The sequence below is a fragment of the Dicentrarchus labrax genome, unplaced genomic scaffold (assembly GCF_905237075.1).
Source record: "Dicentrarchus labrax unplaced genomic scaffold, dlabrax2021, whole genome shotgun sequence".
NCBI lineage: Eukaryota > Metazoa > Chordata > Actinopteri > Moronidae > Dicentrarchus > Dicentrarchus labrax.
In genome coordinates, this window is record NW_026136701.1 from 2,812,644 (window position 1) to 2,839,244 (window position 26,601).

General features: G+C 40.2%; 1 protein-coding gene across 6 annotated transcripts; it reads left to right on the forward strand.

Moving 5' to 3' along the window:
- Positions 1-358: 358 nt before the first annotated feature.
- On the forward strand, positions 359-26,108 carry LOC127369718 (uncharacterized). 6 transcript variants are annotated; one of them, XM_051411400.1, is made up of 7 exons: positions 359-478; positions 13,878-15,131; positions 16,496-16,710; positions 17,733-17,942; positions 18,568-19,130; positions 19,665-19,756; positions 21,725-26,108. In XM_051411400.1, exons 2-7 carry the CDS (start codon positions 14,007-14,009, stop codon positions 21,815-21,817), a joined length of 2,298 nt encoding a protein of 765 aa, XP_051267360.1. In that variant the 5' UTR covers positions 359-478; positions 13,878-14,006; the 3' UTR covers positions 21,818-26,108. The 6 variants fall into 6 exon arrangements, with proteins under 6 accessions (XP_051267360.1, XP_051267341.1, XP_051267332.1 ...); XM_051411372.1 differs by lacking the exon at positions 359-478 and adding an exon at positions 8,238-8,659 and having other exon boundaries at positions 21,464-21,818; XM_051411365.1 differs by lacking the exon at positions 359-478 and adding an exon at positions 8,238-8,659 and having other exon boundaries at positions 21,695-21,818.
- Positions 26,109-26,601: the final 493 nt, after the last annotated feature.

Sequence of the window (26,601 nt, forward strand, 5' to 3'; positions counted from 1 at the left end):
AACGCACTAATCCTGAAAGGTTGGATAAGACGCTCGGAGATGACAGATGTGCTCCTCTCCTCTCTGTGTGTGTGTGTGTGTGTGTGTGTGTGTGTGTGTGTGTGTGTGAGAGAGAGAGAGAGAGTATTGTGAATGCCTGTATCCGTCCTATAATAAGTGTGAGAGTGTGAGGCTGAACATGTGTGCGTCGCAAATGTCGCTAAAGCTGCTGTTTTCTGATTGGCTGCTGCCCACACACACTCAATAAGCACCCCGCTGGCACTGAGATGTGTGCATGAGAGAGAGAGAGAGAGAGAGAGAGAGAGAGAGAGAGAGAGAGAGAGAGAGAGAGAGATGGGGGGGCTATAAAGGGGAAAGACAGAAATAATATAAGGGAGAAGAGAACCACCGTGCTATAGGGACAGAAACAGAACAATAATTCGCTTTCATACCAGTCTAACCAGTTGACATCACACCACTTTAACAGCTGGAACAGCAGGTAAGACGTGGCCACTCTCCTTGTGTTTTCTGTGCTTTTGCTTGCCTTGAAAGTTTTGCTGAGGGCCACTAGGAATCAATAACTGCTGTAATGATTCCTAGTTCAAACAGGACGTTTGTTTCTGTGTGCTTTATATATGGATCCATCATTATACTGATAAATCTGATTCTGATTCTGATTCTGATTCAGTTACGATACCTGTATGGATGCAACCTGTAGGAGAAAAAAATAACACAATGTGGTGTGTATTTTATGCAATATTCTCATCGAGGTGTGTGATTTATTCATTATGGAGAAGTCTGAAGCCCAAGCTAAATTAAGGATAGAACTTTGGAAAGCATAGACACCAATTATCAGACATTCGACCCCAAACATGAAATTAACTAACCAGACTGCACCAGATGGTTTGTTACACAGAACCATCTGGGAAGATGTCGTTGGAAGCTGTTTGGAAAGAGGGCAGACGCAAAAAATACTTGGCAGATGATTGGATGAAGCATCTGTCTATCACAGGCAAACTTCAACTAATCAGATCAACGAACCATATAACGTAGCCAAAGTCTTACTGAAGCCAGTCGGGAGAGAAGAAAGAACCATTCGCAAGCCTTCAGGGCCGTTCTTTGCTCTTTTCAGTTCTGATATACCTGATGCTAGCAGCATCTACCCTAACCTCTTTAGCAGCCAGCATTGTTGTTTTCCAACAAATAGTCATTTCTCATAGATGTTTTCCCACACTTAGAATTAAACCACGCCTGTAGCTCATGTAGGATTTTTTCTATGTTCAACAATCCCTATAAAAGATGTCTGTGCTAACAGTAGCCCCAGTACAGCATCTCTGAAAACACCAACTGAAGTTATCACTCGGGAAAAAATCCAACCAATCACACCTGTTGGCCCGTGCAGGTGGACTGCCACTCGCAAAATACCTTGATAGCCAAATTTGATCAATAGTGACACCAGTTGGCGATTTGAGATTGGGGATGCCATCTGCCTTGTTAACCTACCATACACCCTCTCCATTCCCTTGTAGCAGAGAGCGTGCAGGGCTAGAGGGGCTGGTATGTTGAATATGTTAGTCTAGTCTGCCTGACTCATTGATCTACTATCTGACTGAAATATCACGGTGCTGTATATTGATAAATCCATGGGGCTGTCAGTGGTGCTGAAGCTGCAGATGGATTTGTAATTGCACTTTTTCCTTTCAGTCCAACGTCTCTGTCAGCTTCATCTGGGATCTATAATATTCTTTAAACTATACTCTAATAACAAATGTTTTGGCCCAACAAAACAAAATTTTTGCAGCAATCTTTTTGAGTGATGGCAACTTCTAATGAAATTATGTTCAACAAATGTACTACATTGAGTTAGGGGAATTAGCTTTTCCTCTACAATTAAAAGTAATTTATTTAATTACTCCTGACTTAATCATTGGTAGCATAAACACATGTTTTTAAGTTGGTTAGGCTACTCATAAAAATGTCTCTACCTTTTGTCAACACAAGTCATCAAAATAATGTTCGAAACCTAAAGGATTTATCTAAATCAATAAAAAGTTTCATCTTGCAACCATGCATTTATTTAAGTGGTGACAAGGTCCACTGAACTACTTTTTGTGTATAAATACTCAGTTATATACTAGCCTGTACTCTATAGAGTAGTGTCAAGCAAAGTGTAGTCGCAGAAAAATGAGAGGTTCATAAAGACACACTTGTGCTTGTAATATTCCTATAATATATACTGTTTCTATCATTCAGTAGTGTCTGCACTACTGAAATTACACCTCAGACCTATGGGGGTTACTAACCCTAAACCATTGGACCATCCTCCCTTTTAAAAAAATTAACAAATCACTGAGTAATACTAGGTACTAAATAACAAACATTTTTTTATTGAGCAGATATGTTTACATTACGTACATTACATTAGTACATTCAGTGCTCATTTTCATAGTCCATACACTATAAAAACAATTGTTTTTTAGTTTAATTAACTTGGATCGCATTACAGTGTACAACTGTGCATGTGGCATTGAAGTAAATAGGAAGCCAAATAATTGGCATATCAAAAAGAAATGACAGATTAATGAAGATCTAAATCCAAAATAAAGGGTAAGGACTAACAAAGAAAAAGAAATAAGAAACAAATAAGCCCCACATCCTCCCTGCTAGTCTTCCCTTAACACTGGGTGCTAATAATACCCTAACATCTGTAGTGGTGATCAAAATGCATTCTGGGAAATCTAGAGATTGAACATCAGTGAGAGGAGAAGTTTTTTTGGTTTTGTTTGTTTGTTTTACTTTAATGGATTTAGTAAACCTGAACATGCTGGAATAGACAATGTTTAGTAATATATCTCAAGTTGATTGATTTATCTTCACATTTAAGCAGGACATCCTAATCTAAAAGAATAATGGAAACGCCTCGGAGAAACGTAATTGCACGAAGATCTATCATGATGGCACCATATGTCATTTAAATACAACATGTGGGGAAAAGCCTTTTTAACTGATTGCATAACTTCATGCATTATTTTATCTCATAGCGCCATTGATCTGTTTGTGTGGACTACAGGAAACACTGGTGATGTTAACACAGGCTGAAAGGAAGAGGAAGGGAATGAATGTGTGAGCATGTGTGTGTGTGTGTGTGTGTGTGCGTGTGATAGAGCTGACAGCACAGTGTCATCTAGCTGTGACCTTGTCTTTCATCTACCAGTCAAGAGAAAAACACATAATGATTTACACTGGAAAAATCCACTGCATGCGATGGAATCACAGTAAAGACATTTTGGTATATCACATGAAGGCAGGTTTACACCCATATATGGGGCTGTTTTATTAAAAATGCAATCTGATCCAGTAAGTGACCTCTGAAATGACATACCAATGGGTGAAAGATAAATGTAAAAAGCGTAGATTCTCGTAGAATTGTCCAACACGTCCCTCCAAAATCTCCTATAGATGTTGAGTTGGGTTGAGATCAAGTGACTTTGAAAGCCATAGCATATGAATCAGTCACATTATATCATTATGGTATTTTTTCAGGTCCTCCCTTTAGTCTGCTGTTACATAACGTTTGACAAGGGAAGCAGGAAGTAAAATTTTCAGAATGGAAAGCAACCACCCAATGACGTTTGTGTCTGTTCTCCCACTTATGCAGATATTTATCTTCAAATAGGTCTTTCCCCAGCAGCAGGCATTTCAGAGTATAAGAAAAGCATCAGTGTAACAAATAACAGCTCCATTCTATGCAGGTGTGCCAGTTCAAGCCCATGGTATTGTGAATATGGGCTAACTAGCATGGCCACCATTAGTATTTTTTAAAACCTGATTTTGTTTTTATTTAACACGTTAAAATGTCTGCTGAGGAAACATCCTATTGTGTTTCTCTTTGTGTCCTCACATAAAATACAACAGCATTAAGTCGTGTTAAACAACAACTCCAAAACTTTGTGGCAAAATCATTGCATGTCAGTGGAATCGCAGCAATCAGTGGATTTCTCATTGGGTTGGGTGAAACAAATATTTGTGTCAATTTTACTTAAGTTGAAGATTTGTTACGCTGTTGACCAATAGTGAGCAGTCTTTACAGTGCTGACCTTTGAGGGAATGGAGAGCCAGAAAGTCTATCTAGTAAGCTATCGTAGCTCATTGGCTGTGTTGCAGCATCCACTTTTTTGAACTGCTCCACAGTAGAGTGCTTCAGGGACGATGTATTTTTGTAGGCCAACCTGGATTTTGGATTACTGCAGAAAATAATCTCTGTGGCCAACAAAGGTTTATGATATTTATATGTTTTGCTCAGCAAGATAATCTTCACAAATGAACACCACTTTTATGATTTTTGAAGAGTAAATGTAAAAATCTAACGTAACTATAAACCAACTACACCAGGGTCGCATTACTTCCACGTCACCACCACTAAACTTCCAACTTTTAATCAAATCTTGTAAACCTGACTTTGAGGCAAAATGCTAAAATGCTAACTCCTTTTGGGGTTTTAGACTCATTCTGCTATAGAATAATGTTTTACAGACAGTTATGAGACAGCGGTTGATGGAGCGGGGGGGAGTAAACTGCCCATTACTGAAAAAATTGAAAGAATTTAAAAAAAACTATTGAGACTGAATAATGCTACCATATTCCCAACTAGCTTCTGTTAGCAGAAAGCTCACCAGCTGTACTAGTTTACCAACTAGCCCTGTGAGTAATACCAAGGTCCTAGTACCATATATTTCACTGACAAATATTATTATCCTGTTGATAGAGCAGCAAATCAGAATATCATACAATATTTTTTCATTTAGTTTGAGTCATGCTCTAATCAGCGATCAGTCAACAGGTGTTCTGCCTTTTGACAGGTAAAAACCAGCACCACATCTGTAGATAGAAACTAGGGATGCACGAAAATTTGGCTAAGCAAGTAATTATCGGTTATCGAAAACCAAAAAAATATCCATATTGTGTATTCCTACTAAAAGCATCTCATTCTAACAAAAACACGATGATTCCTATATATGGTGATTATACACTAATGAAAACATAACTAGGAATATTATATTCCATTTCTGACAATAGAGCCTCCTAAATGTTACACACTGGTTTAATCCACTTTTACCATTGAACTAATTAAATATTTATTATTTCATAATAAAAATGTCTTGGTCCTGATCCTGGCACAGCCTTGTCTTTTTAGACTTGCTTATACGACACACTTCAGGGACACAATTCACTTTCACAATTGGTCCAATAATGATACCATGTACTGCAATCCCGAGTATTACTTTGCTATAAATTTCAATCTACAGAGTATTTAAAGACAGTCCCAGATCTTCCCAGTGCACTGTGAGGATTTGATTTACTATGAAGGGTTAAGGGCAGATTGTCACCAGATTAAAGTCATTACATCAACAGTCTAGTTTGGAGGCAGTTCAATAATGATTTTGTATCTGAAGGTCAAATCTGGGTTTTGCTTCTCATAGTGATGGCAGAAGCACTCATCTCTCTCTCTTCCTGTCTGTCTCTATGTCCCCATCTCCTCCCGTTCATCTGTCTGTCTGTCTCTCCCTAATCTGTTGTACTTATTCAGGGTGGCTGGCACCCAGAGCTTTGTCGTGTGTGCTTGTGTGTTTTGTCTGTTCAGCCAGATGTGAGCTGGTGTTCAGACACTGGAACCTTACCTCAGCTCACCTAGCTCACAAACTCTCGCTCACACACAGATGACATAACAGTCTGTCAGTCAATGTGAAAGGTCACAAATCGAACGCCAGCAGGGTCATTTCATTTCATCCGTCTCTACTGCAACAATGGCGAGAATGCTTTGACATGTTTTGTAAATAGTTCCTTTACAAATGATGGAAGGAATGACATAGGTGGAGGAGGGGGAACTACAAATGAAAGGATGTAGGAAAGGAGGGGGAGAAGGGGTGAAAGAGGAAGGTATGAAAGAAAAAGGTAAAGGTCTCATACAGTAAAGGCCAATGATTTATTGAGCCTGAGACAAGGATGCAATTTGTTCGCAAACATTAATCGCAAATCTCTGCTCATCCTGTCTCCATGTCAAAGTGTCCTTGGGTAGGACACTGACCCCCAAATTGCTCCCGATGGTCGGACCAGCTCCTCGCATGGTAACTCACTGCCATTGGTGTGTGTGTGTATGAATGGTTAGCAAATTGCAAATGGCATAGTACTTTGGATAAAAGCTCTATATAAATGCAGCCCATTTGCCATTAACACAAGTTAGCTTAACGGCTGAGACTGGGTGCTCAGAACACCAGGGGAGTATTGGTGGACCGGAGCTTTGGACTGTGGGAGAAGTTTTTAGGTCTGGAACAGGGGGAGGAATGCTGTCAGAGAGTGGTGCCAGTTGTGCTAGAACCAGAGGACTGGAGCGGAATGAGTGGTCAATGTAACCGGCCTGGCTCAGCAGTTTCTATGGACATGGCGAATGGCAGAGGTGAAGAGACCTTTGACGTACAAGTTGACGTACCTGTCACTCAAAGCGGCCATGCCTAATTATGCATAACGTTAAGCCTTAATATAATTTAAATAGGTGAGTTGTATAAAAAATCTTATTGTTATTGATTTATATGAATAGTACATAGTGTAAAATATCAGAATTATGCATACAGTACTCAGTCAGAAGCATATTATGGATATGCTACTCATACGGGAGGGGAGGGGCCACTGCTGCAGCTCCAATGCTGACCTTGTTAATAAACGAGCCAAATTTGCGGACCACACTACAAGCACTAACATCTTGTAGTTTTTACAATCCCAGCATGCACCTGTCTTGAATTGCTCTAAAGTAACAAAATGAATCCCTGTATGAAAAAATTATTAACTACGTATAAGGAATCAAAGTGAATTTCAGAGGCTCTAGCGTAACTAACATATATATATATATACACATTATTTTCTTTCATCAACGTCCAACGTTAGTAAAACAAGTTCAATTCAATTCAATTCAATTTTATTTGTATAGCGCCAATTCATAACAGAAGTTATTTCAGGACACTTTTCAAATAGAGCAGGTCTAGACCGAACTCTTTATAACAAGTGAGAAACAAGTCTTTGTCTTATTTATCTGGCACAAAATGAACTCTCTCTTTTTTTTAGGATTCTATGGTTGCATACTCAACAAGAGAGGTAAAATACAGTAGGATATGGTAAATTGAACTTTGCTGCATGATTTGTTTAAATTACAGTGTCCTGGTTGTTGAGCTGAAGTATGTTGCTGCTTTTTTTCCATTTCACTGAGCAGTGACTTTGCTTTGTGTCGCATGCTGTGAGCAGACTGCCTTATTGACCCGCTGTCCGGAAAACTGCGCACCCTGGGCTATGAGTGAAGAAGCACAAAAACTGATGCATCAATATTTACTGAAAGCATGCCAAATTATACAGTGACAGATATTGGCCTGTATGACAGCCTACTGTATTGGATTCAACAAACAATGTGAGCTCTATTGGGTTTTTTTACCAGCTGACATATTATATTTGTTAGTCGGAATCTAAATTTAAATCTGATGAATTGTGCAGCCAGAAGATACAACATTTCTCTTGATTTTAATATGGCGCAGAAAACAGCTTGTTTCATTCCAGAGTCTCAAATATAATACTGCTTTAAAGCTGCAGTAGTCTCTTTATATGAGATATTATATTTCACTATATCCTGACAGTAGCACATGAGACAGATAATCTGTGAAAAAAGCAGGTTCCTCTGGTTCCTCCTAGTGCTCCTAATGGTAGCCTATTTGTAAGAATCCACCGGGCCTGAATGAAAACAACAAATCATAGACAAGAAAGATAGTTGATTGTTGAGTCTCATTCCTGGGGTGTCATATACAGATGCTGGAAATGAGACTCAACAATCAACTTTCTTCAAGCCTCCAATGCAAAGTGTCTTTTTGTCTTTCTTGGCTCTGATTGGTTGTTTTTGTTCAGACCTGGTTGATTCTCGCAAATACCATTAGGAGCACTAGGAGGAGCCAGAGGAACCTGATCTTTTCCCACATTATGTGTTTAATGTGCTACTGTCAGGATATAGTGAAAGTTTCCGCAAATATTACTGAAAGGTTTTTTATAAGTGACCTACTGCAGCTTTAAATCTGATACCCACTGTAAATTGTTGTACCAACTTGTGATGTAACCATAAAGCATCCAATCAAACCATGAATTCATGGAATATTACATCCCAATAGGCCTAGCCCACACAGCTATCATTTACACAATGTTGGAGCCTGGAGGGGGGGCGACCGGATGCAGCATGCGCGTGCAGGTAGAGGGATGGCAGATAGAGAGAGAGTGGGAGAGGCAGGGATATAGTAGAAAGAGAGAGAGAGAGAGAGAGAGAGAGAGAGAGAGAGAGAGATGTACAACAGTCTGCCAATACAGATTTATCTCTTCTGCTCTAATTCACCAGCAACATAATAGCACAGGTCGATATATCCTTCCTCTCTCTCTCTCTCTCTCTCTCTCTCCTCACTCTCTCCTCACTCTCTACCTCTCTCCACCAAACACACACACGCGCCGCAGCCGTCAGCTAGCTCGTATGCGTCCCTCCTCGCGCCAGCGGGTGGCCGCCTGGCTGCTCGCGCTACCGTTGGGGAGAGGTGGAGAGGAATGCGCGCGCCGCGGCCGCCTGGAGATGATCTCGTTTTGGCTGCTGTGCTGGAAGCTGTTGGTAGGTAAATAAACAAATCAGCGACACACGTCAACAACGTCTTAATAATAAACAAGGACACTTTTTTCCCCCGGGTTTATTGCCTCCTCCTCCTCGTGCGGTGGAGATTTGGGGACGGGTTTTGGTGGCCACCACGTAGCCTACGCGCGAGGTGTATATGCGCGAGGCTTTTTGGCTTAGCTCGAGCTACCACCAGAGCCCGGTTTTCTTGGCTTCTGTATGTGCGCTTATCTGTCACGATTTTGGTGCTTTGCCCGATTTTAAGATGCTGTCTTATATAAGACACTTGGCTCAGTAGTCATAGCACAGAACTGTCAGAACAGAATATAATATTACCATTACAATGTAACTACACTGGATGATAAAGAATACAACAGAACAGAAAGAAATGTAGGCCGGCAGATATGATTGAATACAACGTAGAATAAAATATTACAGAATAGAATAATGAATTGTTGAATGTTACTGATGAGGCAGCACGCCTTCACTTATTCCTCATCTTTGATAAAACACATGATGCCTAAAGCTGCTCTGTAATCCTCCCACACACACACACACACACACACACACACACACTCACACACATTAAGAGGTGTCTGATTAAATGATGCTGTTTCCAGCTGTTGATGGGGGGGGGGCAAACAGAGGTTTGAGACCATTCACTTTACAAGCTATTTCATTCGGCTGGCTTTCATAATAAATGAAGTTCAAAATGAAGTTGTGTGATGGACAGAGGTTAGAGAGGTCTGCCAATAATCCAAAAGGTCGCGGGTTCAAATCCAGGCAGGCAGTGATCAGAAACAGGGATTAGAGTTGAGAGCTGCTGCGCAACTAATAACTTTCCAATCCATCCACATATGCTGACTCATCTGAAGAATTGAAGATCAGGCTATGTTGAGAATGAATTGATTGAAGGACCGCAGAAGCACCTAACACACTGTCTGGACATACATCTAGAGATGGAAATGTGAATGTTTCATGTTTTATGCTCAGAATGTCTGCTCACCAATCCTGTTTGCATATGTACTTTTGCTTTGAATGTCATTTATTTCACTACCTGTATAAGTGAGAATGATAATCACAACCAACTATTTCTGCAATTATAGGTTATGTGAGAGGGAGGCCTATTTAGTGTATGTTTCACTTGGGAAAGTCAGTGGACAAGGGAGTGACTGTTGAAGGTGAAATTCAACTGCCACTAGATGTCGCACTGGAGCACCAGCATCTCAGACTAAAACAATGGGCATTACGGCAGACCAGACTTGTAAAACACACTTCAAACTGGATGAAAACAAAATGGAATTCACTGTAACTGTCTTTGTCTTTCCACTGTCTTTCCAGAAATCACCAAGAATTATTTAGTTGAAATAAATGCTTAATTCACCAAGTTAGATGAGAAAATACCTGCAAAACAGGCTTCTATGTAACATTAGCTAAGCCTTGGACACAAATGCTTCTGACAAAGTACATCTATTAAAAGTGCTCAGACAGGCTCAGATTTTTATGTGTCTGACAACATTAAGGAATGGATCCCTACAGAGACAGACCTTTTGTTTAACCACCAACAGCCGTAATATCACTATCACACGCCACCAGCCTCCAGTGGCTTTTTAAAAAAACCATAGAGAGGCTGTGATAGCAACACAGGCAGAGGGAATGTGATGTTTTTCTCTGCTCAGAACACTATATCTACATATACATACTATATCTTTACATTGCTATAGTTCTTGGCTGCTATATTAGCGTTTTTACTCTCACATATTAACCTAAAAGTGCATGATTCTCAGCTTGTGGAATGTTGTTGTTGGTTTCGTTTAACCATGACCACAGTCTTTTCTGAAACATGACAAAGTAGTTTTAGTTGTTTAAACCTAAATAGATCTTAACCATTGATGTGGGAGATTAGAACACTTGAAATAATCATACATATAATCGTCCTAGTGAAAGTGATGCCAGATCGCCAGTTTTTCCTTGCCTTTGTCGCCAAGGTCTTGCTCATGGTGGTATTGTTGGGTCTCTGTAAATAATGTTATAAGGAGTTCGGTCTAGACCTGCTCTATTTGAAAAGTGTCCTGAGATAACTTCTGTTATGAATTGGCGCTATACAATTAAAATTGAATTGAGTTGAATCTGAAATGTGGGTCTTTTTGGAACAGAAGAACAAAAACATTGATTTTGTGGTTTTTGTATGACCACTTTTTGGGGCATTGTGGCTCATGACTCATGTCAAAGTTCAAGCAAAGGCTTATGGCAGCCCAGTGAGTGGTGCTTTCATCCAGTCAACTGTAGAAAGGGTTCATGCTGATGTGGAGAACGGTTAATCATGGGCTGTGCATGTACTCGAAATGACGGCTGTTCCAAGAAGCCATTGTGCCATGCCGTCACAGCTAACTGAGGTCTAGAAATTCAGTGCTAGGCAAAATCAATTTATACAAAGTGCTGGGTGAACCCTTCCTCCATAGTTTGAAGAACCAACTGTAGGAAGTCCACTATAATGATGTTGGCCATGAGGTGAAAAAATAAAATGTGATACGTTTATGGTGAAACAGCTAGAGGGCTAGAGGGCACTTTACTATGTTTTCTCCACTAGAAGGGCACCTTAGAGGGCACTTTATTGTGTTTTGTCCACTGGAAGGACAACCTAGAGAGCACTTGTACCAGTGAAGAAATGCTTCGTAGCATTTTCTTCACTTCTCTTTATTATGTTTTATCTACCATAGGGGCATCCAAGAGGGCACTTTTGCAGCATTTTTTTTAAACATGGGGGGACCATGGTGGCACAACTTTAATTGCTGTGAAATGATTTAACGCTGGATTAGTGAAGAATAAATACAGATAACACATTTTGTTTCCTAGTTTGTACATTTAGAAACCAGTCAGACTCTACATAGACTCTCTAAAAAGCATCATTCAGGGTTTCTGTTTATGAGACTTTACTAATGATAAAGGGTTTCTTTTAGTCCTCTGTTCTGAGGCTGTGCTGCGTTCTGCAGTCATTTTAGGTCCTGGGTTTGTGAGTATATTTTCAGGTTAGCAAGCATGGATAAATATTTGTACACTTTTCACATTTTAGTTGTTAAACTTATATACATCTATTATCTCATCACATTAATATAACGTATGCAGCTTAAGGAGTGCACGTGTAACTGAGAACTGCTGATGAATCTGATCTTTCTCCACACATTGTGACTTTACTGAAAGAGAAGTGACTTTACCAGCTTGCTTCTGCATCTATACTTAGTGTTACCATGGCAACACCTCCCGTCTGTCACCAGCACATGCCTGGAATGACAGACCATAATAATCTGCAAACCCACTCACAGCCAACGCATTGCCACCATGGTAACGATATGAAGGCTTCACTGTAGCCTATCAAACTCTTACAGGGAATAAACACTGCTTTAATCTACTCTAGAGTGTGTGGGTGTGTGTATATGAGTGTGTCTATATGCGCACAGAAATGTATGTGTGTTGGGTGTAACTTACACGAATGATCCTGTTTCGTATATATTTCCAAATAAATGTTTCTTACATAAGGCAATATAGCAGGTTTTTTCAGGTTGAATCTCTATTATACCAATATGTGATGAGAGAGAAGCATAAAACAACAATTTGTATGCATAGTATTGTTAATAAAAAACATTATGAAAGCCTGTTCCTGTCATCAAGAAGAAAAGATGATGAATAGTCACAAATGCTAAAAATAAATACTCACGTTGAGTCCAGTAGTTGTCAAACCTTGTTCTAGGTCGGCGTTCTTCATCAAAATTGTAAGATTCTAAGTCATGTAAATTAAAATTAAAATAAAAGAATCTTATACTTTGGACTTAAACCTATGAAAAGGGAATTTTTAACTGGTTATGAAACAGTCTCAGTTGAATACTGATGCCTCTATATGACCACATGAACAAACAAGACCAACAGAGAGAAGATTGCCTATTCTTAATGCCTGCCAGCGGGTCAGATTCCCCATACAATCAATTAAACAAGGCGGTAGAAACACTTCCGCTTTTATCCACAGAGGCTGCCAGAATCAACACAAAATGAAAGTACCTTGTAGGAGCTTTAAATAGTCACAATGTAATCATTTCAATGTTAAAATGTTATGTTAGTACCCCTTGAACTTTAGTCTCCAGACTAACTTCCCTACTGAAAATTTTAGGAGCTCTACATAAATCGACGTGCAACACATTCATATTTATTTTCCCATCTTAACTGTGTTACTAACAAATGCTTTGGTAATAAATAGAAAAAATCAGAGAGTTAAATAGTTCTTTTTTTAAACATAAGCCTGACCAACTCTTGTAAATCACCTGGCCTCTGTTGGTTTTGGGGGCTCGTTCGGCTCCTTGTGGTAGGCTCCGGGCTTGAATACCTGCTCCTGGCTATCCAGAGCTCCTGTGCTAGTAGAATAAACAAACCTCCCCCTTTCCTTCTGGGTAGAGTCAGGTTATATAGGACCGCTAAGTAGCTAATGGCAGCTAGCACAGTTAGCAGATGAAACAGTGCTGTGTCTTGTTTTATAAGAGAAAAGGTCCATGTTGCAACAATCCTGTGATCCCTTTGTCCCTGTGACAAGGCACAGTGTTGATGTTTTTGGTTTTCTGCCACTATCCAACTAAGGAAAAGTGGGTCGACTTAAACTCTTCTCATCGATGATTTAGTCAAATATTAGGAGGCAGCCCTAGTACACTACTCTCAACAACCAAAAATAATCTTCCAAAGTTCATGCTTATTGCTGTTGTTGGATTTTACAATTGTTTCATCTTTAAAGTGTGCGGTCGAGTTGCCGATTTTAGTATTCCCCACAAATGTCAGGCCACACCAAGAGCAGTACATGCAATACATGGCGTAAGCCATCTCTGTCAGAAAGAGTGGGTCTTTGCCTTTTTACAACACAAGATGGCCTGCTGATTCCTTGTCTGACTTGACCACATCAGAAATTTGGGACTGTCTAAGTCTGAATGATCTTTTACATTGAAAAATAAAGTGATCCACTGTCACCAAAGGACCAAGCAAGAACACGTATGGACCGGACACAGGGACATGACATCCCGTGCAGAATTGTCCAAATCTTGTGTTGAGATGATGACGACAGACTCACGTTAGCTCTCTGCTCTAATCTCCTTCTCACACACACCAACCGTCGCTCCCTGCTGCTGTTTCACATGTTATACAATGATGATTTTAAAAAATGGAAATTTGTTTGTGTCCACAGAGAGCCACAGCTGGGCTAAGGAGGGCAACAGCTGAGCTAACGGACGGTAACCACGACAACGGTAGCTCTGACAACGATAACCCAGTTGACGACTCTCCCACTCCAACACAACCAACAGATCCAGTTACCATGGAGATCAGCTCATCACCACCGCTTACAGAACTGGAAAGAGAAAACGTGGTTAGCTGGCACAGCCAGGAAGTAGAGGAACTACATTACCCAGAGGTCCACGGGGTACAGCGGCCGTTCAGGGACGAGCAGGAGGAAGACGAGGCTGCAGAGAGAGAAAATGAAAAAACAGACAGAGATGAGTGTGACTATCTTGTTTTTGAGATAGGAGAGAAGAGGGGAGGGGAGGAAGTAGGTGAAAGTGAGGGAGGACAAGAGACAGAGAGAGGAGGAGAGGAGGGAGGAGATGAGGGAAGAGGAGAGGCAGAAGGAGAGGATGAAGGGACAGGAGAAATGGAGATACAAGAAATAGAGATAGAAGATGAAAGTAGAGGAAAAATAGAGGGAGAATATGCAAGTAAAGCAGACCCAGAGAGCGAAGATTGGGGTAGAAGAGAAATTGAGGGAGAAGATGAAGGGGGAGTAAAAATAAAAGGTGAGGATGGAGGGATTGGAGAAACAGAGGGAGAAGTTGCTGGAACAGGAGACACGAAAGAAGAGGATGGGTGGCTAGGAGAGACAGAGGGAGAGATGAAAGACGATCTGGCAGAGCTCCTCTTCATCTGTGACAGTCCAGTGTGTCCTTCATCATCAGAGCGTCCTTCATCATCAGAGCCCCTCACCTCAGACCCTTCAGAGCAGCCTGCAGCAGCCATGTTGCAGGAGGCCTGGGGTCACGACCCTGGCAACAGAGACGACCTTAGCGACAGTCACCTTAGTGACTGCCTCCAAGCCGAGCTGGCTATTGTGTACTCGGACAGCGACGCCGGGGAGGACCAATGGGCAGCCTTCACGCCCTGTGATGTCATCAACCAGGAAGAAGAAGGTGGCGGAATCCATGACAGTGCCTGTGATGGAGAGAGCAAGGAAGAGGAGAGAAGAGGAGAGAAGGAGGAGAGAGGGGAGGATAAGGGAAAAGTAGAGACTGGAACAGAGGAGCAGAGAGAAGTGGAGGTAGAGAAGGAGCAGGAGGAGAGGAGGGGACGCAGGGATGATGATGAAGAGCAGATGAAGTCGAGGGAAGAGCTTTTCATGCGGTCTCCTTCTGTCAGCTCCACAACCAGCTCCACAGACCCCGACAGGAGGGTAAGACTTTCCCCTCTTTTTTTGTAGAGCTGAAGACATTGCCTTGCTTTTCCCAGTTTTGATCTCCGAACTAAGTTAGCCAACTGTTGCTCACTCAGTTGCAGACTGTCTCATGTTACATTATGACCGCAAGTACGTTACAAGTGCCGCCTGTACGTCTAGAACTGTTTAATTACAAATTAATAAATACATTTCTGCTAACAACAAGATGGTTATTTATAATTCATAAAAACATTAAAACTAGACTATGGAATCTGGATCTGTCGATATCCGATGAGTGAATTATCAGCACCTGATTCTGATATTTAATCGGATCAGTCCCAACTCTAGTCAACTCTAACCCTAGGAATTACTTCATATTAAGATATTCTGCAGCACACAGTCCAGGAAGTAGTGTGACCTTTATGTAGCAAGGTGCAAAGTCAGCGTGTGAAGGTTGTGTGGTGAACGCATCCGACTTTCATGCTGGAGAGCTCGCACTCAGCCACACAATTAATGGTTTCCGCCAAGTTATTGTTTGGTGCCGTTTGTTTGTCTGTCTGTCTGTCTGTCAGCAGGATTATGGTGAAGTACTCTTGATTTGTATGAAACTTGGTGAAACATTGTGAGACATGGGGCTGGTACCCCATATTCCAAGGTTGAGCCATGGGTTTGATTCCGGCCTGTGGCCCTTTGCTGCGTGTCGTCCCCTCTTTCTGCCCCCTTCCTGTCACTCTTCAGGGGTCACTATCAATTAAAGGCAATGCAAGGTCATTTATAACATTGGTGTCTACGGCAAAATGAACTGAATATGTTGCATGTGCACAAAGCTGTCATAATTAAAGTACAAACAAAACACTGTGGCCTATTTTGGATAAATATAATTATGCACCCAAGAGTAAGAAGAGAAAATAGATATCAATCACATGTCTGGAGCTGGAGTCGTTTGTTTTCATGATCTTTTCATCTCACAAATAGAACGCAAGTAAATAAACGCTATTTAAACAAAATTAATTAATTCAACAAATAAGTTGTCAACCAGTTCTAGTTGACATTGCTGGAAGCTGCTTCTTCTCTCTTACTGTGACTGTGTAAATTGTTTCCATATTGTCACACATCGCAACTGCTCACCAGAACGGAAACTAATCATTCATATACAGTCAGACATCGGTGCACAGCATCGGGAGCAATTTGGGGTTCAGTGTCTTGCTCAAGGACACTTCGACATGCAGCAAGAGGATCGAACCGCCAACCTTAATAGACAACCCGCTCTACCTCTGAGCCACAGCCGACTGTCTGGTCTCTGTTTAATTGTAATGATGTATGTGTCTCCCAGTCACCTCTATGTTCAGTAATCTAATCCTGAACCTCCTGTTTTCCATCAGCTTCCTGTGGATTTCTGTGTCCACCAAGACACCCGCAGTGAAAATGTCTCCACTGAGCATGTGGACTTTCTGTTGGCACGCCAGCAGTGGAAGAAGATGGAGGAGGAGGTCAAAGGTCAGCCAATCCCCAAACCAGGGCTAAGAGCTCAGGGGAGTTTCCAGGGTACCCACACTTCACTGTACCCCCCAACTCGCAGCCCTCGACTCAAACACAGGTAGGTAATTTAAATTAAACAAATAAAAAAATAAATCAATTAAACAGCTCGGCACAGAAATACAAATTGCTTATTTATAACAGTAAATTCTTTTTAGTGACACTCATTTTTAGACTTAGCAATACGTTTCTATTGCAAGTTTGTACACAAAAATGAGAAGTTTGTAAGTTGTTATTCCGCTACACTGCAAAATTTTTGTTTTGTATACAGCTGATTGTGTTTCAACGTTTTTTAAATACTAGTGAAGGCATCTGCCTTTCTGTCTTGTTTCCAGGAGGGTCACTTGTTTCTCATAACCTCTAAAGAAAACGTGTGTTGGAATCAAGGGGTTAACTGTAGTTCCTGTAAGGGTTCCTGCTTTATTAGAGAGCGTGTCGCTGTGCAGCTGAATCAAGTGGTTGATTATGTGATTCAACGTGATATTTTAATAATTGTACAATCATTAACACCATTTATCAAGCAAAACTAGAAAATATCATCTGGTTCCAGCTTCTCAAATGTGAGGGCTATTCTTTGCCTTATGTGATAGTCAACTGAATATCTTTGGATTTTGGACAATTGGTTGGACAAAACGAGACATCTGAGAATGTCTCATTGGGCTTATAGAGATTACAATGGTCATTTCTCACAGTGCTCGGAGATTTTTGCAGTCCAGAAGATGAATTGATAATAAAAATAATTGTGAGTTGCAGCCCTGAATTGCTGATAACTTCCCCTAAATGTACAAAGCAGTCATGTCAGACATTTCCATCCATCTGCTCAGAACAGGGGTGTTGGAGGTGTACACAACTGTAATGCCTTCAGTTCGTATCCAGATAGGGGCCCCTGTTGTATTTTAGCCCTCTCTCTATCACCAAATTGGCAGATAAAAAGAGCATAGTCTACATGTGACTCAGAAGAGACAACTTTATCCATAAAAAAGTCCCCAAAAATTTAAAATGAAATTAAATAGAAACACAAGTCTTGTGTCTTTTAGTTTTAGTTAATCCTAACAAGCCGGGTTTCCTCCTGTCCTCTCAAAGAGAGATCCATCCACCAGTGCCTAGGGAGCCCCCTCTGTCCTCCACCCTGTCCCCCAGTTCCGAGGACTCAGGCCTGGATGACTCGTCATACCGCAGCCCCTTGGAGGAGCCGGAGACTGCAGTGGAGAGAGAAATCCGCCTGACTCTGGAGAGAGAGGAACGCCACCGCAGGGAGAGGGGGATGATTGCACAGGGTCTGACTATACCCAGGTAACAAAAAATGTACTGAAATGGCAGTGCTTTTCTTCTGCTACACCTAGAGCTTGTAGCAAAAATGAGCTCTTCAGGCTTGTGCCAGTGTGGAATCCTACAATGCAGTCTTTGTGGTACATTAAGAAGAGTATAATAGATTGGGTTAAGGTGACTTACTCAAATGTCTTGTTTTGTCCACAACCCAAAGATATTCAGTTTACTGTTAGTCATAATAAATAATTCAAAATGATTAATTAATTATCAAAATAGTTGGTGATTAACTTAATAGTTGGCTGCTAATTGATTAATCGGCTTATCGTTGCAGCTTTAATGGAAATGGTCAAATTTGAAGCTGCATTAACCAAGTTTTTGTTTGGTTTTTTGGTCACCTGATGGCAGGGAAACTGCAAGCAGTCACCTATATAAACAGCAAGTGTAGGAAAAGTTTTGTTAGTTTAAATATGATTTTGATTCGATTCTTGAATTCTTTTGAATAAATAATATTTTTCCACATATATTTTGATATTTGAGGCCTTAATTTTGTCAGTTGCAGATTGTATTTTTTTTTACAGTTTCAAATCTTATTTTTAGGTTTCAGGGTTTTTTTTTTCACAGATTCACAATTTTTCTGTTCTGTGTTCAGACCATCCACTCTGCAAACAGGACGATCTCCACCTAGACCTCCAGCCTGCCGCACCCCTACCTTATCCATCTCTCCATCCCCTTCCTGCTCCTCCTCCCTTCCCCGGTCTGTCTACCATGAAATGACAGCCAATAATGTCATCATCCTGGAGCCTGACTGCTCCAGCTCCACCTCCAGGAACCGCCTACTCTCCTCTGCAATCGGGGGCCTCTCCGATTGGCCCATAAGCCTGGATACGGTGCCTTCCGCGAACGTCATCGTCGTGGAGACCTCCAACCTGATCATTCGCAGTGCTTCCGAGTTCTGCCTAAGCTCAGCCCCCGTGTCCGTGGAAACGCAGGAGAGCACTTTCTCGTCGAATCCGTTCTTTAAGCTGCGCTCCCTCAGCAGCCAGTCGCTGGTGGAGCAAGAGATCCGCATGGTGAGGCAGAGGGAGGAGGAGTGGAGGAGGCAGAGGGAGGAGATGTGGAGGAGGAGGAGGGAGGAGGAGTGGAGGAGAGGGAGGGAGAGGTATGACACTGTGCTGGTGTCTCCGGCCCTGAGCGATAGCATCAGTTACAACGGTACGTAGAGTCCTAGAAACATTCCTGTTGTAATTCAGCTAATACTCCCCTCCACGCCATCAGTGACAGCCATTTTGTGGCCCTACTGTGAATTTATAGCTGTGAAACCAAAATAGTGTCCGTAATAATCCAAAGGTTTGCAGATGATGGTGTGCTTTCACCAATGCTGTACAGGACAATATTCCATACTGGATGACAGAGTGTGTGGGATGAGAAAATCATTTTTGTTTGGTTTCTGTCTGGGGATAATCTCAACCTTTTTTACAGCAGCCATTTTGACACAAAATAGTAAGGTAAACACCAATGATACTAATTACGGTTCCATTCAGGTCAAACATAGTCAGGGTGCTGCTAGTGTGAATGTTGGCTTCCTGGAAAGGATCTGCTACACTAAATGGAATGGAGCCTTAATTAATGTTAGTAACACCTGTGTTTATCCAACTATTTCATGTAAAAATGGCTGTTGTGAAAAAGGTCTATTATTTTTTCTGGTTTGATTTTCTGGTATTTTTGTTGCATTTTATTGTATTCCAGTGCCAGAGGTTCCAGACAGATGTGTTTCCTCCCCTTCGTCCCCCTCTAGGACCCGCAAAATGGAAAGATCCAGTTTGTCTTGTGACCACAAGGTTGGCTGCACACACACACACACACACACACACACACACACACACACACACACACACACACACACACACAGTATCTATTTATCTGGAGACACAGTTGCCTGCTGCAGCCTTTGTATCAAAGTAAACAGGAATTCTGACGATTTATATCTATATCCAGTTAATGGACTTTAATGGAGTTTATTATAGTTTTAAAAGTACTCCACATTAGCAGTATGGTGCCTCTGAAATCCTAGAACAAGAGGACTTGATCTACTTATCAATCAAAATCTACTGAAGAAGAAGATTCCAAACAATTATTAAGCCAAGAACATAACCATGGCTAAAATGCAAATTATGATGCAAAACAGGTTTCAAACTCAGATGTGCTTGACTTATCTCCAGTATCTTCTGTCTCATTTACTACTGTCAGGATACAGTGAAAGCAAATAAAAAAGTAATTTTTCTAAAGTTACATACTGCAGCTTTCAGAAATCAGCTTACTGGACAAAGCCAAATGTAGCCAAGTTAATGAAGTATGTCTAAAGGCACTGATAGTAGTCAGCTTCAGCAGAAGTCAATCTAAGGGAATTTTATTTATACAGCCTACTATCACAAATCACAAATTAGCCTCAAGGGCCATAACAATATGTACAGAATACAGCAACCTCTATCCTTAGACCCTCTAGAAGCGTCTTCGTCAGGCACTAAGAAATCTGTTGAACGCTCTTAAAGCTGCTTGAATTGATGTTTTGCTACCACATAGGGGCAGGTAGTAAGCCAGCAACACGATTTATTACACATCATATTGACTTTAAAGAGTGATGTTGTTATGCCATATGTGTCAGCAAACAGTTACACATCCAGCAGACAAAGCAACATAATTTATTGGAAGTCATGTTTCAGCTCACCTGACCAATATTCGCTCTCCTTTTGGCTCTGTTTTGGTCTCCACCAACTCTGGCCATATTAATCCATTGTTTTATATATATTGATGAGTGCAGCTTTAAGCACATATACTGTACATATAGAGTCCACGAATGCAATTGTATTTTATTATAATAATATATATATAAAATATATATTAGATATTTTATATATGTATTCCCTTACAGTAATATTTATTCAAACATTTATTGTCCTTCCTAGGGCTGTGTGATATGACCAAAATCCCATATCTTGATATAGGTCAGATAATGATATGTGTTATGATATAGCACATTTTCTTTAAATTCAATAAATGAATAGTTGAATAACCACTTGGAAAGACCTATTTGGTATTACATTTGATGTTATTTTTATACACAAACCATGTCGATGTGACAGATTTAGAACGTCTTTTAGGTACAAGCTGTCTTTAGTCTGAGTTTGTTTCTGTTTGGAATTACTCTGTTTATCTTCCTTCATGCAGATTTTGTGTTTGCATCTGTGCCATGCTGAAGAACGCAAAAATCTTGCCATAAAGACTGTTACTTGCGACACAATGAAATAAGCAATAGAGCATAAAACGAAACGATATCTATCATGTAATGATGTAATGGTCATATTGCAGAGTCCTAGTCCTTCCTGATACTAGAATGATTATATTACTCTGTGTATAAGTACTCGGCATGAGATTCATATTCAGATTTTTGCTTTTGCAATTTCCATGTTGGGTAATTGATTTCTTCCTTTACTCATTCATTCATTTGTTACCTTTTTTAATTGTGAACTTTCTGATTTGTTAATCAGTTGGACTGATTAATTTTTTAATCCATTAGTTCACAATTTAGCAAATATATTCATTACTGGGCTCATTTTTTCATCTACCCATTCCTCTTCCATTCATCCGTCCATCTAATAATTCCTCCAACTATCCCATCCTCTGTTCATTTCTCTTTTGCCCCATCCATCCATCATCCATCCATCCGATAATCCATCCAACCATGAAACTATCCATCTATCCATCCATTTTGGCTCCAGTGGTTTAGCTGAATCTCCCCCTCCCTCCAGTTCCCCCCCTCCCTCTCTTCTGTGCCACGACGACAGAACACCATGGCACAGCGATGGGAGGCCTCCCTACTAGCCAATCAGAAGAAGGAGTAAGCAGTGTCAGCGTTCAACTGTCAGCCATTTAAAAGCCAAAACGCCTCCGTTTCTTCCTCCTCCTGTCTAGAAAACTCACGCAGTCCTTCTTTGTCAGTATCCAACGTCTACTGTAATGTTTGTCTAAACTATGAACCAGTGGGTCACCAATCTGTTTCCTGCGGGATGCCACATGAGGAGGACTGAGGACTGTTTCTTTCAGTAATTTTGGTTTCAAAGATTAAGATAATTTACCTGGTTTGAGATCCCATAATGTTTTAATGAGTCTTTCAAAATCAAACTGGTCTTTTGCATGATGTCTGAAACAGTACACAATGGAACTACCTGTTATGTCACAGTTTATATATAATAACTTTTGTAGACTTCTAAGGCACATTCCCTGGAGGTGTATCACAATAATGAGTATAAAATGCACATGTTAAAATTAGCGGTTTTCTCCTTTAATTTTTCATATTTACAGCACTTTGATTTCTAGATGTTAATGAATTATGGTACAAGTATTGAGTATTCATTGATTTTTTGTTTTGACTGACTGTACTGCAGTGATTTTCAAACTTTTTCTGGGCTGGCACATTTTAATTTCAGATATTAATTTAGTATATATTTTAAAGTGACTGAAAATATTGTAGCTATGCATAGCAGATATGTGAAAAGGTATATGCAAAAATAATCTAGCATGTTGTGTTCAATGGGCCAACCCAGACTTTGAAAATCACTGCCTTAGTGGAAAGTTACAATGAGCCATTGATCAAGAGAGTTTGGATGTCCCAGGTTTCTGTGTCAGCCATGTTGGCTAAACAGTGCTAGCTGCTAACTGAATACCATTCGCACAGACTGGTTTTTACCTCCTCTTTGAAGGCAGCTGGTTGTAAACCAGAGTTCCAGTTTTGTGGGCTTCTTAAAGAGCAAATATACACTCTCCTTTGAGGATATTGTAGTCTCAAAGTTCCAAAGCTTGCTAGTTTTCTTTTCTCCTTCGTTAGCATGTAATGAAGGCGTACGGCACGGGGCATGGACATTTTTATTGAAAGCTGTTGACGTTCTAAACAAAACTGAGTTCAACCTGAGCTAGGTTCTAAAATAATGTAACATTTATCAGTGAGCTAGGTTTGGTTAGCTGTTTTTGCTACATCATATAAGATATAAGAATGTTTTTTAAAAAAAAGGCAAATAGACAGGCAGCATCCACATGTGGGTACATGTGGATACACACTCTGATATTGCATTAAAGTATAGCAGTCACAACCGGTGACCACAGATATTTAAAACAATGTAAAAAAAAATTCCAGAGACAATGACCTGAGAGCCCTTGTGTTCAGACTGAATGTTAAGCGAATGGGTGCAAATTCAATCTAGGTTACGCAAGTCATGTTTGTGCAAGTTGAAAATGTTCCAACTTTAGCACATAAAATTCATCAACATACAACGACAAGGAAAAGAACTGGATACATTCTTATGGAAGCTGCTCAGTGCCTAAAAACTTTGATTTCCTTAATTCCTTAATTCATTTTCCGAATCTCCCGCATATGCTTCCGCATTGTGAGGCCCATAGAACAGAAGGACTAGAGACTTCCACCGGCCGAGCCGCTAACTTCCGGTTTAGCCCTCTGCTAACTTGAATGGGGATAAAATGAGTCATTTCGCAGCGGTTAGTGACGCTCAAATATAATGTATCCAACGTTTTACATCCGCTTCTTTCACAGTGTAAGCTTATGGAAAACGTCTTTTTGGGCTGGATGCCATTGCTGTATTTACACGATTCAGCCACTATGTCCAATTGGCTTCAAAGCCCAGCACTCTTCCTGGGGGCCAGAGTGTCAGCTGACACACACTGGCACACTCCAAACCCTCCAGCTGTCAAATTTATGTGATTACCTTGAGGCGAAAATTCACATTCAGTCGTACACACCTTTAAAATGAGCTTCCATGTCACCATGTCGGTTTTATGGATGGCGGTATATTTGCAGCCCTAATGTTTTAGCTTTATAAGCGTAGGCATGGTGTGTACAGTTAAGTCCAGACAAATGTTTGGGGTGTGTTGATTGATACAACCTGGTCAAACTCTGCCTATCTGTGGCTCTGCTGTTTCAGCAAAATAACTCGAGCACCTCTGAAAGAATCAGATGTTCTAATCGTAAAGTTTAGTGAAGATTTTTACATATTTTTATGTCCTGTCTTGATTCCTAAAAGAGATTTATTGTATTGTATTTTTGCTGCATATATTTATGAATTGAGCAATGCGTATTAATCCTTGAAGCTTTTATTTGTAAAAGGTTTATAATATATTATGTCAGAATGACTATTTGAAATTGGAAGTCTGCAATGTTTTTTAGGAGATGACTTTTGTGTGTGGGGTGTGCATGTGTACGAGTGTGTGTTTTATAGTAATCCATCCTTCACACATCAGCTAGCTGGAGCTACCTTTAGTTTGGCTTCTATAGCTCAGCTCACTCACTGGTTTCCCAATAAACTCAACCTGACTCGGCTGTGGGGTAAAGGTGCATTCAAGTCAACTCAGAAATGGGATGATTTTAACTTTCCAGGGTGGAATAATACCAGGCGAGTGGAACGCTAACGGCAGCAGTTTCAGTTTATCATCACTACATTTTGATGGCGCTCTAAGCTGTGATGTGTTTGCACTACTGTTACAGTATAAGATATACCACAAACGATCCTCGGTAGCTAACTAACTACATTTGAGCTGTGAGTCACTGTGGAACCTGAAGCTGTGTCTATACATATGATGTAGCCTGTATCTGTATTTTCTGACCTAAATGTTGAGAGGCTAGGTTTAATTTTTCCAAGTCCATCTTAATACACTGATACATTTCATTGGTATGCTGATGAAGTCGTTGGTTACTGTTTTTTTCTTCCTCGTGCTGGCTGTAAAATGAACCTGCCTTCGTGTAATTATACTGTAAGAGATGAGGCACAAAATAGTTCTCATTCTGTGAAAAAATCCAGGCAATGGTGTTGGTATATTGCCAGTATTATCAATTCCTGTTTGCCCTTACCCAGCCCAACCTTACAGTGTTTATTTGCCTTGTCTGAATTTATATGAGATAAAGTTAATTCCTTGTGTCTCTATTGCTTTTGTTTCTTCTGCACCAAAATTATAATTTTGCATAATGGAAAAATCTTTAGAGTTGTTGATGTTTCTACCAAAGTTTTGCTGTCAGAAATGAGTTGAGTAGTAAACAATATATTAGGTAACGTACGTATGTTTCGTCAGTTACACAGCAAACCATCAGACCGTAAACTCAAAATAGGTTTAAAGTAAAGTTAAAGTAAAAAAGTAGTAAAATGCTCTTATATCTCATTGCAAAACCTTTATTCATACAAACTTTTAAAGGAATTTCTATGGAATAAAGTTGTTTTTTTTATCTTACAGACTGTAAATTGCACAGACAACCACTGGCATAATATTCATAAGGTATTTTCATACAGCAAAACTGTTTCTTTTGATTGTAAAAACTTGGTGGTGGTAAAATATGGATGAAAACTCAACAGTACTAATATCCTTTTACCGTAATACATTTTTTTTAATTCATGTACTTAATGTGCGTCAGGTACATAATGTAATTTATGATGTTTAGTTACACTAGGCAGGGATCTCTTCAGGGCCAGTATGGAAATGAGGAATGATTACAGTGAACAATAACTAATGTATTAGGGTAGACTTGTAAAAATCTGAACAGATTCTTTAAAAACAAGAATCTTGGCGCTGTAGTGTCCTATGAGAGTCTGAGCTGTATTGGATGCACAATAATAACTGCTGTGTCAAAAGCAGGGCCGCTTTAAAGTTGAGTATGTCATTATGTTACTGTGTTAGATATACTGTATGATAGCACACACTGCTGCACACTCAGTGTTTGCCCTGTGATTTCATTGCAGTCGGGGCGTGGTATTCACATCCACACCTGGTTTGGCTTCTGATTTAATCTTAGTGCCGTTTTTCACATCAGCTTCACTATCTAAGATACTTTATTACTCCACTACACTGCTTTTAGTTTTGAAAAGAAAAGTCTATTTAGTCATTTTAACATTTCTGATTGTGTTCAGGCCACTTCTCAATAAATCCAGATGTAACACTGGGTGACACTTGCTAGAATCTTCTGTATGGACTCGTATAAACAGCTGTCCTGACTATTACAGCTTTTCCTCACTAATGTCATTTATTCTGTTTCTGTTGATTTCTTAGTTTATTTGCCTTGAGTTTCAGTCATTTATTCTTGCCAAATGAAAGGTCTGGTAATGACATCTTCAATAAAGCCTGACTACTGAAACCTCCTGTGTGTGTTCACGATCTGTTTATTTGTCGGCAGCCATTTCGATTGTACTGACACCCTGGGAATGAAACTCACCAATCAACTATCTTCAAGCCACCAACCCAAAGTGTATTTCTATCTTTCTCAGCTCTGATTGGCTGTTTTCGTTCAGGCCTGTTGGATTCTTATAAATGCCATTAGAGCACTAGGAGGAGCCAGAGGATTGGATTTTCAGATTATCTGTCTCGTGTACTGCTGTCGGGATATAGTGAAAGTTTCACCAAATGTAACAAGTTATTTTTTATAAAAGTTACCTACTGCAGCTTTAAGTGAATGATGGGAACCACCTCTCATCTGAGAGCTGATTTATTTTTTTCTTTCTTTTAATATTAATACAAGACAGAATAACAAGATCATCATATAACGCACAGTACCTTGTTAAATACAATCTAGAAAAATCTCACTTTGGTAATAACATTAAGACTCAAGCATGGTGAGACATTTGTATATTGCACC

What these genes read in the sequence shown, in the direction of transcription:
- LOC127369718 (XM_051411355.1), top strand. Translation starts at nt 8,243, where the DNA reads ATGCGCGTGCAGGTAGAGGGATGGCAGATAGAGAGAGAGTGGGAGAGG. An exon ending in TGCTGTGCTGGAAGCTGTTG is followed by an intron (nt 8,660 to 13,877) that starts GTAGGTAAATAA and finishes TTGTGTCCACAG; the next exon opens with AGAGCCACAGCTGGGCTAAG. An exon ending in AGCCCTCGACTCAAACACAG is followed by an intron (nt 16,711 to 17,732) that starts GTAGGTAATTTA and finishes GTCCTCTCAAAG; the next exon opens with AGAGATCCATCCACCAGTGC.